This window comes from Mus caroli, unplaced genomic scaffold, assembly GCF_978045245.1.
Source record: "Mus caroli unplaced genomic scaffold, Mus_caroli_1 scaffold_8, whole genome shotgun sequence".
Lineage (NCBI taxonomy): Eukaryota > Metazoa > Chordata > Mammalia > Rodentia > Muridae > Mus > Mus caroli.
The window spans coordinates 105,459,785-105,472,652 of NW_028227263.1; the positions used below are offsets into that span (position 1 = coordinate 105,459,785).

Genomic DNA, 12,868 nt, shown 5'->3' on the forward strand with positions numbered 1-12,868 from the left:
GCATTTAACGAGCATTCTTAGGATTCTCCTCCCATCGATGCCTTATAAAACCATCATCTGCTACATATATAGCTAGAGCCAGGTGTAACTCCTTGGTTAAAGACTTAGTCCTTGAGAGTTCTGGAGGATTGCTTGGTTGACATTGTTTTTCTTCCTATGGAGTTGCAAACCCCTTCCACTCCTGAGGTCCTTTTTCTAAGTTCTCTATTGGGGACCCCACACTCAGTTTAATGGTTGGTTGTGAGCATCTTTCTCTGTATTTGTGACGATCTAGAAGGGCCACTAAGGAGACAGCTATATTGGGCTCCTGTCAGCATGCACTTCTTGGCATCTACAATACTGTCCGTGTTTGGTAACAGTATATGGGATGAATCCCCAGGCGGGAAAGTCTCTGGATGGCCTTTCCTTCAGTGTCTACTCTACACTTTATCTCCATATTTGCTCCTGTGAGTATTTTGTTTTCCTTCTAAGAAGGACCAAAGCACCCATACGTTGGTCTTCTGTCTTCTTGAACTTCATGTGATCCATGAATTGTATCCATGAATTGTTTGGAGCTTTTGGGTTAATATCCAATTATCAGTGAGTGTATACCATCTGTGTTCTTTTGTGACTGGGTTACTTCAGTAAAGATGATACTTTCTAGTTCTATCCATTTGCCTAAGAATTTCATAAATAATTATTAATAGCTGAGTAGTCCTCCACTGTAGAAATGTACCATGTTTCTGTACCCATTCCTATTTTGAAGAGCATCTGGATTCTTTCCAGCTTCTAGCTATTATAAAAAAGGCTGATATAAATATAGTAGAGCATGTGTCTGTATTACATGTTGAAGCATCTTCTGGGTATATACCCTGGAATGGTATAGCTGGGTGTTCAGGTAGTAAGTACACTGACCAATATTCTGAGGAATTGCTCAACTGATTTCCAGAGTGGTTGTACCAGCCTTCAATCACACCAGCAAATGAAGAGTGTTTCTTCTTATCCACATCCTTGCAAGCATCTTCTGTCACCTGAGTTTTTTATCTTAGCCATTCTGATTGGTTCAAAGTGGAATCTCAGGGTTGTTTTGATTTGTATTGCCCTGATGATTAAAGATATTGAACAATCCTTTAGGTCATTCGATATTCCTCAGTTGAAAATTGTTTAGCATTTTACCCTATTTTTAATAGAGTTATTTGATTCTCAGGAGTCTCACTTCTTGTGTTTTTGTGAATATTGGATATTAGCCCTCTATCGGCTGTAGGATTGGGAAAGATCTTTTCCCAATCTGTTGATTGCTGTTTTGTCATATTAACTGTGTCTTTACCATTACAGAAACTGCAATTTTTGAGGTCAGATTTTTTATTCCTCATCTTAGAGCATAAGCCATTGGTGTTCTGTTCAGGAAAATTTCACCTCTGCCTATGTGTTCAAGGCTCTTCTCATCTTTTTCCTCTATACTTTTCAGTGTATCTGGTTTTATTTTAATATTCTCTAAAACAGTTGTAGAAACTTTTATCTCATATTTCTTGGTGTGAATGTTTAGTTTTATGTCAACTTGACACAACCTAGCATCATTATAGGAGGAAGACTCTATGGAGTAACTGCCTCAATAAGAACAGGGAATAGGCAGGGTTGTAGTGTATTTTCTTAATCATTCATTGATGTGGGAGTGTCCATTCCATTGGGTTGTATTCCACTTCTGCAACTGTGTTCTTGGTTTCCATAGAAAAGCAGACTGAGCAAGCCACAGTGAGCTATCCAATAAAAAGTATTGCTGCATGACCAGTGGATCAGCTCCTGTGTGCAAGGTCCTGCCCTACTTGAGTACCTCTCCTGACTTCTTCCAATAATGAACAACAATGAAGATGTGTAAACTCAATATGCTGTAATGTTTTGTATCAACTTGAGACATGCTAACATCATCTAAAAGTCAGAACATCAGTTAAGAAAATTAAACCCCTTAGTAGTGGGTTGTAGGAAATCCTGTAGTGTTATTGCTCAGCCCATTGTGGGTGAAGCCATTCAGGCTGGTAATCATGAATTCTATAAGGAAGCCGGCTAAAAAATACATTAAGATCAAGTCAGTGGTGACCTCTATATCATCTCCTGCCTACATTTTAGCCTAGTTTTATATATGTCCAGATGTCTTTCAGTGATGGATTGTTATGTGAAGATATTCAGCTAATAAATCTTTTCCTCCCCATCTTGCTTTTGTTCATGGTGTTTCATCACAACAATATAGTTATCATAATAAAGAAAATAAATAATCTTTTCCTTCTTAGTTTGATTTTGGTCATGGTGTTTCATCCAAAATAATAACTCTAACAGAAACATTATGTTTAACTTTAAAGAGTGTAGTGTATGGGGATTTAGGTGGATGGGAGGATCTTTCATATGTTATTTCACTGCTTTTCTATTTCTATTTTCATTTCAAACAGAGTTTCACTAACTCATATAACTCTAGCATTCCTAAAACTTACTTTGTAGACCAGGCTAGCAGAGATCTGTGTTCCTATGCCTCCTGAGTCCTGGGAATGAAGGCATGTACTACTATTCTCCGTGAAACATCTCCTCCCCCCCCCCTTTCCCTGTGTCTTTCTTCTTTCTTTAATTCCTTGAGACCTGGTTTTTTTTGTTTGGTTGGTTGGTTTTTGTTGGTTTTTTTTTTTTTGTGTGTGTGTGTATTTGTGTAACCCTGCCTGTATGGAAACTCTCTATGTACACCAACTAGCTTTGAAATTAGAGGTCTATCTGCTGTTGTTTCTTGGGCAGTGGTATTAATGGTGTGTACCATCAAATACAGGTTTCCTGTTTTTTAAAATAACTGTTCAAATCCTTTAACAATTTTTCTGCTTGTTTTCTTAACACACAAACACGCATATATGAAAAAGAAAGAGACAGAGACAAAGAGCCAATGAGCATGGATTTTGATGGGTAGTAATATGGTGATAAAAAAGAAAAAAGGGGCAAAAATGAAAAGTAAATCTGGTCATTATAATAAATGAAAAGATATTGCATATGTTCATGAATACATAAATACCTTAAATATATTAAAGTTAATGTTTATATATAATTGAGATTTTAAAGTCATTGAATGAATAAAAGATAAGGTATCAAGTAAAAGTGTGTTGCATTAAAACAGTTTTAATTATTTTATATGAATGGTACATATTTATAAAATACTGTCTTTTCTCAAAATATGAATTTAAGATAAATCTTGGAAATAATGACCCTATTTCTTTATCATTGTTTTATGTTGATAAGCTGGATCATGCTGTTTTATTATGAAATATGTAATAGTGATTGCATTGGAAAATGTGTTTGTAAGCCTTTGCTTACATGTATAAAATTGACAAAATGATACACATCATATTTATATATGTATGCATTTAAAACTATACACTGACAAAAATTATATATATATATATATATATATATATATATATATATATTTCGTGTTTCTTACAATTCTGACGAAATGTTCATCCATTAGACATACTTTTTAAATTCTATTTTTGCCCTAAAAAGCATTTAATTCTTTACTGGTTTCACACAAAACATTTAACCATATTTTCCCACACCTCTCCATTCTCCCATTTCTTCTCTTTTGACACTTATACTCTTACCAAATTAACTTGTTTCTTTTACTTTTATTTTTTTGAGTCAAGTACATTTTGTGTTCTATAAGTACTATTGTCACTGGAAATTTGCTTTGAGTGTGTTTGAATTCCTAAGAGTCACTAAAATGAAAAAATTGAATATCAAATCCAGTTACTATCAAATCTCAATAGTATCTTGGCTCAGGGTGACTTTTCATGCCTATATCCCCCCCCATGGTGATATTTTGTCTTGTTTGAGCATACATGGTCTTCTATGTGCTTTCATAATGATGCTGGGTTCAAATGTGCAACTCATGTGCACTGAAAGTAATGTTTCCTTTCAGTCATCCATAAGCTCTGGTCTTTAATCTTCACACTTCTTTTCTGCCATGATTGCTCAGCCTTGTTGAAAGAGGTATAAAATCTAACCCATTTATGAATTAGCACTTTATAGTCTATTATTTTCTGTACCATGATCAGTCTGAGGTTTATGTATTTTGTCATTTATTGTAAAAAGAATTTATGAGGAGGGTTGATGGATGCACTAATTGATGGGTACATCAATAAGTCACTAGTGACTGATTTTGTACTTTAGCATAATAACAGTATTAAGTTAGCCCTGTGCATTTTTGACTTAACCTTATCAAAGAATCTTGCCATTTTTATAGTGCAATGCATGTTTTCTATTCTATGGAGTGAATGTTATATTAAATCATTCAGAGATTGGATCCACCTGTAACATGTGTGTTCATTTTAGTACCAAATGGACTATCAGATAAACCCAGTCATTACTATATTCCTCATGGTTGACAGATTGGTGAGAATGATGATTATTTTATTTTCCTTGGTAGCAGGCACAGCATCTTACAGCACTATAGCACTATGAAATGTAGCTAGGAGAAAGAAAGTAGGTGAGTAACTGCATAATTTCTCCATGTTTTCTGAATCAGGTATGTAGTGCCCTCAGCAACGAAGTCATTCCATCAAATCCTACGGGATCAAATCTTGTGTCTTCATGATATATATTCTAGATGAAGAGTATGAAAGATGTATAGTATTTGACTTTCTTAATGTGACTCCAGTCCTCATTTCCTCTTGGTCAGTCCCTTCACCACATCCTATATAATAGCTTCCCCTTGGGTTCAAGAGTATGTCCTCACCGGACATTCCAGCCACACCAGACCTCCCCACTGCCTGTGGGGGAGGTCACATCTCTCAAGGGTTGGATAATTATCTCTCATTGAAGCCAGACCAGGCAGTACTCAGCTGTATAGATCAGTTTATGAGATATTTCGGTGGTTCAGGTCTGTTGAAACTGCTGGACCTCCCATGGGGCCAGCCTCTTACTCAGTGTTCTCCATAATATATTTTTACTTAAAATATTTTCATAGCTACTCCTATCTTAAAATATTTTCATTTGCACTCCTATTTTAGTCTTTGTGGTATCTCCTGCTCTTTATGAGTCCTGTGATTGCCATGATTTCATCCTAATAAATACAACTGTGTCCTTACATATTTATTTAAAATTAGGATATATACACAAGGTCTTTTGGTTTTATTTTGTGTGTGTGTGTCATGTAATTGGAAAAATCCACTTGGTTTAAAAGAAACACACCTCAGGTCATGCAATTTATACATTTCAGCAGGTTCCTGGAAAAGGAGTATACAGGAGGGAGAAACAAAGACAATATTCTTTGATCTGTCATGCATGTCAGATATGTGGCATGCTAACAGCTAATTGAATGGAAAACGTGAATTTTAGAAACCTAGTTGTGACGTACAAAGTATCTGAGATGCAAACATAAATTGAACCAAAAATGAAAGGGGAAAAAAGTTTTTAAAAAATGACTAAAATGACAGAATTCTGCAGAAAACTTCTTCATTTAAAGATGCCCTATTTGTTTTCTTTCAAGAATTTATAGTGGAGAAATATTCTCCTTCTTTATATATGTAAAACATAATGCTGCATTTCTATATAAACTGTGAAAATGTCTTATGAAATATTTTTATATCTGATTGAAGAACAATTTACTAAATATAATCTTAAGGGAATAGCTTTGGGAACAGCATACTTTGACACTAAAATGGAATGCTCTTTCTTTGTTTGTGGATCTATGGCATCATCAAAGGTTTAATTTTTTTTCTCTTAACATATTATTATGAGAAAAATCAGCAGTTGACTAGCAAATAAAACTCCTCTAGATTCAAGTTGAGGACCTGAGTTCGGACCTTTTAAAGGTCATGAGTATACCCTTGTTTTCTAACAATTATATGGAGGATAGAATAGGCAGAGGTGACTCCCTGCAAGTTTGCTGTCTAGAGTTTCATACATATATGCTGAAAACAATAAAGGAACTGTGAAATCAGTTGACATGGTACTCTACTCCGAAGCACTGGGGATGGAGAGGTAAAAAAATTTTAATGATTTCGAGGTCAATTTTTTTTTTTAGAGAGTGAATTCCAGGCCAGCCAAGGATACATGATCAGAACCTGTCCTAATCAATTATATAAGACAGTGAGTCATAATCAAACAAATGATTTAAAAAAGTAGACATCACTAAGTGTATGGATTGACCTTGGATGTCCTTCTCTGCCTTGCACTCATAGTTAATGAAACTGATGAAAGTATAACTGCACAAATCCTCACATATGCATAATTGACAAATATAACTCATAAATACACACAAAGGTGAAAATATGAAAATATTTGGTGTAGTTTCACATAATTTAATCCCATCTTTTGAGAGGAAGAGGCTGGAAGATATCCATTAGTTCCACATCACAAAGTTCTACAGAGTGTGTTCCAGACCACCCTGTTAAAAAGTCATAGAAATGACACATATGGTAATATTTTATTTGAAATTATTTTTTGCTAATTTTTAAGGTGGATATTTTTCACAGAAAAGTGGGTGACTGGATCAACATATGTTGTCCTTTCAAAATTGTAGAGACTGAAAAGCCAAGATCCAAACAAGTGTTCGGGTATTTTGCAGAAGCTAATTCCTTATTTACTAACAGTTTTATTTTTCTGTACATGACAATTAAACAAAGCAATATAATGATAAATTAGAATTCCAGAGACCATAGTTAATGACTGTATAATATTACTAATCTAATTTGCTTTAAAAGCCCATTCTAATTCCAGACATTCCTGAGAATATATTATAATAATGATTTCATAGAAACATTGGCATTTACCTTATAAAACCACAGCAGTAAATGGAAAGGTTGTATGATCTATGGCTTCCACCTGTGTAATTTTGTGAAATCTGTGCAGGTATAAGTTTAAGAACTACCAGTTTGTTCTGGCCCTGTTGTTTGCTATTGAAGAGATCGACAGGAACCCTGATCTTCTACCCAATACAACTATTGGATATGGTATCTATAATATTCCATATACTGAAAAGAATATTCTCTATCGTGCCTTTATTTGGCACACAGGGAAAATTAATTTCTTTCCTAATTTTGACTGTGGACACAAGAGAAAGTCAGCTGCTATACTCACAGGTCCATCATGGTCTACATCTGCCCACATTGGAACATTTCTACAACTCTACAAAATACCTCAGGTAAGGAATGGGATGTGGGACCTAGGAGACATGTATCCTTTGTTGACATTATAGGTGTCTGTAAATGTAAAATAGTGTGACTGGGGTTAATCACCTATCAAAGAAAAGTATGAAGATACTTTAGATTAGATTCATATTTACATTACTTAGAATGAAAGTAGAGGTGGGTAAGACCAGCTATGCAATTGTAATTGGAGAAATGTCAGCAAAGTTTGTGGACAAAAAGGTAATGTGTTTAAAGGACAAGTCCATGTTCATCTTGACTGTTTCTACCTGTTGATTTAAGACTAAGGTTGTGTCTGATGCCAATGTATTTGGTTATCTCTACAGGTCACTTTTGGCCCTTTTGATTCTATCTTGAATGACCAAGGTCAGTTTAATTCTCTTTACCAAATGGCCCCCAAGGACACATCTCTGTCACTTGCCATAGTCTTGTTGTTGCTTCATTTCAACTGGTCCTGGGTTGGTCTGATTCTCCCAGATGACCACAGAGGGACTCAGATACTATTAGACTTGAAAGAAAATATGGAGAGTCATGGCATCTGCATAGCCTTTTTGAAAATGATCTCTGGCACATGGAATGCATATTCCAATGCACTATGGAAAAATATGGAGACGATTGAGGAATCATCAGCAAATGTAATAGTTATTTATGGAGACATTATATCTGTACAAGGTTTAATGCGACATATTGCACAACTATTAGTGACATGGAAAGTCTGGGTCTTGAACTCTTCATGGGATGTTGATACCCACTCTGATTATTTTATGGTAGAGACATTTCATGGGAGTCTAGTTTTTTCACACCACCATGAAGAGATGGTTGAGTTTATGAATTTTGTCCAAACAGTTAATCCCTACAAATACCCAGAGGACACCTATCTTCCTAAGTTTTGGCATTTGTTTTTCAAGTGCTCATTTTCTAAATTTGATTGTCAACTTTTGGAGAACTGCCAACCCAATGCTTCTTTGGATTTACTTCCAAGACACCAATTTGAGCCAGTCATGGGTGAAGAAGGCTACCATATATATAATGCTGTGTATGCAGTGGCCTATAGTCTCCATGAGATGAATCTTCAAAAAATACAGACCCAACCATATGCCAATGGAGAAGAAAAGGAATTCTCCCCTTGGCAAGTAATATCCCTTACTTTGTTTTATAATGTCAGCCATAAAGCATTTTATTATTTCTTAAGGCAATCAAATTGAACATCACATGTTTTAGACTATACTGTCAATAAGCAATGGAGGGAATATTATTTCTCTGTCTTTAGGTAAATGCTAAATCCCGACTAAGTGTTCCTTATAAATTGAGTTCATTATTGAATTTATGTAGCCTCACAGTTATCTTCATAATATCTTCAATGTTAAAAGTTGATATTTCCAATACTTATTTGTCAGTGAAGAGGACAGTACAGTAGATCTTTAACAGTTAAAATACTCTTGAGCATTTATAACACAATGTTATAAATTGAAAGATTAGTTTAAAGTAAACTTCACACTTTCAATCCCTCCTTTTAAGGACAGAAGCTCATTTCCACAAGTTAATAGGTTGGGTTTGTGTAATAAAGAAATATGAATTTGTTCAATCCATGTAAATTGTTGTCTTGGTGACTTAGCTGTATTTAGTTCAATGATTTATCTTGTATGGAATGAGATTTTTGAAATTTAATGCACATCAATCCAAGTATCTTTCATTTACTCAGCGTCTTTAATGGCTCTTTTTATGATGATTCTAATCTTCTGGGCTTAATAGAGTTGAGGGCCAGGTATCAACACTGAGGGTTGTTAGGCTTCCTCGAGAGACGATAACTTGTCAGTAAGAGAGGAGACCCAGGCATCTTTGTCAGGAGAATCACAAAGCTCTAATTGGCAGTCAGATTGGTTCTTAATTTATACAGGTTCCACAGAAGAAAGACAGCCTAATGATTATCCAAGAAATACAGATTATATCATTTTGTCTCCAACCATGTTTTGATTTTTCATTACATCTTAGGGGTTTGAAGTTCAATGAAAATTAGAAAGTACAAATAGAAGAGATTTCATTTTTATTATCTACGTTAAACTCTAATTCAAAGAATTTAAGGAATGTCTCCAGCAAAGCAAACATATTTATTATATGACAGCCTGCATTTAAGGTGGCAATATTTGCATTTTAAAGCCCTCCACACAAAGAAAATATCTGAACTGGTTGTTACATGAATAGTTGATACTAATAAATATGTATTTATTTATTTAATTTTATTGTGTCTACTGTTAAATAGTAAACGTTTATTTTAGTCAATCTATCTTATTTACTGAGTTCTATCAGTCCACGTGTATATGGTATATGATTCCCTATGCTTAAACTATATTTTCAGAGAGCTCTAAGTGTATTTTTAAAAATGGTCCTGAGTCAGTTACAAGTTCTCCTGTCTAGTAAGAGTTTGTCTAATATTTCTAAATTTAGCCTGTACAATCTATAATACTTGTGTTTGATTAGGGGTATATGCCCAAGAAGATCCCTGGAATCATGGCCTCATTTAGAATTTTATAGGTTTGTGCTTATTCATGCTTATCATGATCTCATAATGAACACTTCCAAATAGGGCAAAATAAATTTATTTCCTTAAAGAGCAAAAAGAAAATTAAATTTATGACTTTCCTAAATATGTAGACATAATTTTCACAGGAAACAATATATAATGAATCATAATACAGAAAGATTCCAAGAGCACAAGAGACAGAGACCAAAACCAAAAGAGAAACTGAATGACAGTGATGCAGGCATTTGGTTTACCTTTGTTAGAACTGTGACACAACTGTCCTGGCTTCATGACTTTCACCATTTCCACTGGAAATGGCTGTGTCAAATGAGATTCTTTGTAGTGCTTTAAAAAATCTTTTATTACCTCCTATGTTTTACAACCTATATTTTTGCATTTCTTTTAGCTTCACCCTTTCCTACAGAACACAATAATGAGCAATCATGTGAGACGACAGATAGCAACGCATGGGGGAGGAAACTTAGATTCACAGTATGACATTCTTAATTTTTGGAATTTTCCAAGTGGTCTTGGATTAAAGGTGAAAGTAGGAACCTATTCTCTAAATGCTCAGCAGGGGCCACAATTCTCTTTATGTGAACAGATGATACAGTGGCCTACAGGGTTTACAAAGGTGAGTTGTGACTTCTCACTGCTTTGACCTTTCATAAAAAATAAGGTACTTTTTTAGGATGTCATGATCATTGAATTCTCACTCACTACCAATAAACATTGAACTACCAATAAGGATCTTCACATAAAAACAGATAACAGAGACTGTTGTGTCCGGCCAGCAGATCACAGCCTGGGTTCTAGCCTGGAAAGGCATTTTGGAAACCTGGAAGAGAAGAGGGGCTAGGCGGCAAGAGAAGGGAATGAAGCTAAGACAAGATTCTGATCAAAGCTCAATTTTACTATTTTCAGACACTCAGTTATAAAGGAAGGGGGAGGGAACCCGATTTCCCGCCAAGTAACTCAGGGTCCAGTAGCAGGACAAACACGTGTGTGCCTCCAGGCAACAAAGCGACAGGGTTCAGCAGTAGGCGTGGCAGGACGAATGAGCAGGAAGCTCCACCCTTGAGCAAGCAGGTTCAAGCAGATGGGTTAAGGGAGACCACATATCCTCCCATTAGTTAACAAAAAAAGAAAAAAAAAGAAAGGGCTGGCCTGAGGCAGAAAAATTATCTATGTTCAATAGTTCTGCCTGAGTTCTTAGGGCTAAAGAAAAAACCTGTTTCCGTGGGATTCCCTAACTTTTCTAATGGTAAACTGTATCTGGCTAAGACTGTCCTTATTATCCTAGTAAACCACTAACAGAATAGGCTCTGACTTTATAATGTTAATTAGTGCTGAATAGGTATCTACCTGGTTGCATTTTAAGTAGGGCGTTGGAACCCTGGCTAAGTTTGACAGGGAGAAGGGGTAAGACCAGCTCTTTAATACAAGGCCAGTTGGCTTTTTTATTTGGGTGGGAGGCAGTGAAGGGCTTGCCCTTTCGACAGTAAGGGCTCCAACCTCTCTCCCCCCTATTAATTAAGTTAAAATAGGCAACGCTTAATTGAGGTGATCAAATGATTTTTTCATCCGTAGATGAGTGGGCCTTTAACCTTGACTTGGGTGGACATTGACCCGATTCCTCCCGTGAGCGTTATAACAACTCACATCTGTGGCTCCTGGTATCTTTTGGGGAGGGGAGGCAGAGCCTTAGGTATTTTTGGTTTTTAGCTGGAATCGGATACCAACCTCTTTTAAATCAGGTGTGTCGCACAGGGAACTCAGAAACGGTCAAGCTGGACCTTCCCCCGCAGTAATCTCCTGCGCCAAGCAGTACCCATACTGTATTCATATGATTATGAATCAGTACGCACAGTTCTGAGCAATGCGCGGTCTCTATATGAGACTTGTCAACCTCAGATTTAGCAAGGCCTAGACAAGAATTATGTCATTATTAACACCACTAACTGTGGTTAAAATAGGAGCTGGAAGTCTTTCCTCTTTATCCCTGTTATTTCTCAGCCTGAGGAACTAAGGACACCTTGCAGTAACAGCAAGGGTGAAAAGCCAGAGGCCAGCTATGGGACTAAGCCCGTCTATCAAAATAAGAACTAATTGCTGTAAATATTTGAAATTTCTACTTCCCTAGCTCTCTTGGTAAATCTAAATCCTATCTCAGACTGAAAGCCACGTGCTGGAATGTCCTTGGAAGGAAGATAATAGCAGTACCACCTGTTTGTTCTTAGGGGAGGAGAAGGCACGCCTGCAGGTCCTGCGGAGAATGTAGATTGACCTGCTTGAGAAAAGAAAGAAATCTAGACAATGAGAGAGTAGCAATGCAAATTTTCTTTTTGGAGAAGTCAAGGTACTTTATTCAGTTGTAAATTTTAAAGCTAAGGCTAGTCTCCGGCCTCCTGTGGGGGATCTGGCTCAGAGAGTAGCAGGAAAACAGCTTTTCTGGGAGCTTCAGTTTTCAGCTGAATTTTAAGCAAAAGAGGAATTTTAGTCCTCAAGGTGATACTTATAAGATTTGGAATGTGCGATCATCTGACTAATTAATTTTTCTGGCAACCACCGTGCTCTATCTTTATCTTTAAGTCTGAATATACAGTCTCTGATGTACTATTGCCATAAAGTTAAAAGGCTAGAAGTTAGTCTAAACTGGAAAAATGACAAGCAAGGATGGATCTAAAACATGAATTTAATCTTTTAGTCCTTTTAATCAGGACACTGAGTTAACTTACCTGTCAGCTCAGCACACGAATTACTAATATGCTTTTGTAGAGTTCTGTGGAGAGAACCTGTTTTTCCCTTTCCTAATAAGGTAGCTGTTTTAGGATCAATCTATAAGCCAATAAGTAGATCCTTTTAAGATACTATAAAGCATTTATTAAATTTGACATTTTAATCTCAAATTTTGAAAATAAAGGTATGATTTAAATAGTGTGCATGGAAATGCACTAAATAGTATATATGGGGATACAATTTCTCTCTTTTATCTTTTAAGAGGTTAAAGTTTAAAATTTTACAATATCTAACCTTTTGAATTAATAACGTTTTGGACAAAACATTTTAAATATTTGGCTGTAAAGGGGCAGTGACTAATTGCACTTTCAATCATTTTTCTTAAGGAACGGTTGTAACTAGAAAGCTTGAAAAGTTATTAAGAGTCACACGTGCATAATTTATTTATTTATTA

The 12,868-nt window shown here is 35.8% G+C and overlaps 1 protein-coding gene across 1 annotated transcript in view; it reads left to right on the forward strand.

Annotated features, from left to right (window-relative positions):
* The window catches only part of LOC110288903 (vomeronasal type-2 receptor 116-like), a 43,272-nt gene that overhangs the window by 2,570 nt on the left and 27,834 nt on the right, over positions 1-12,868 (forward strand). The window contains 3 exon segments of the mRNA XM_085841840.1: positions 6,859-7,150; positions 7,481-8,287; positions 10,082-10,309. Of these exon segments, the coding sequence (XP_085697966.1) occupies positions 6,859-7,150; positions 7,481-8,287; positions 10,082-10,309 (1,327 nt within the window).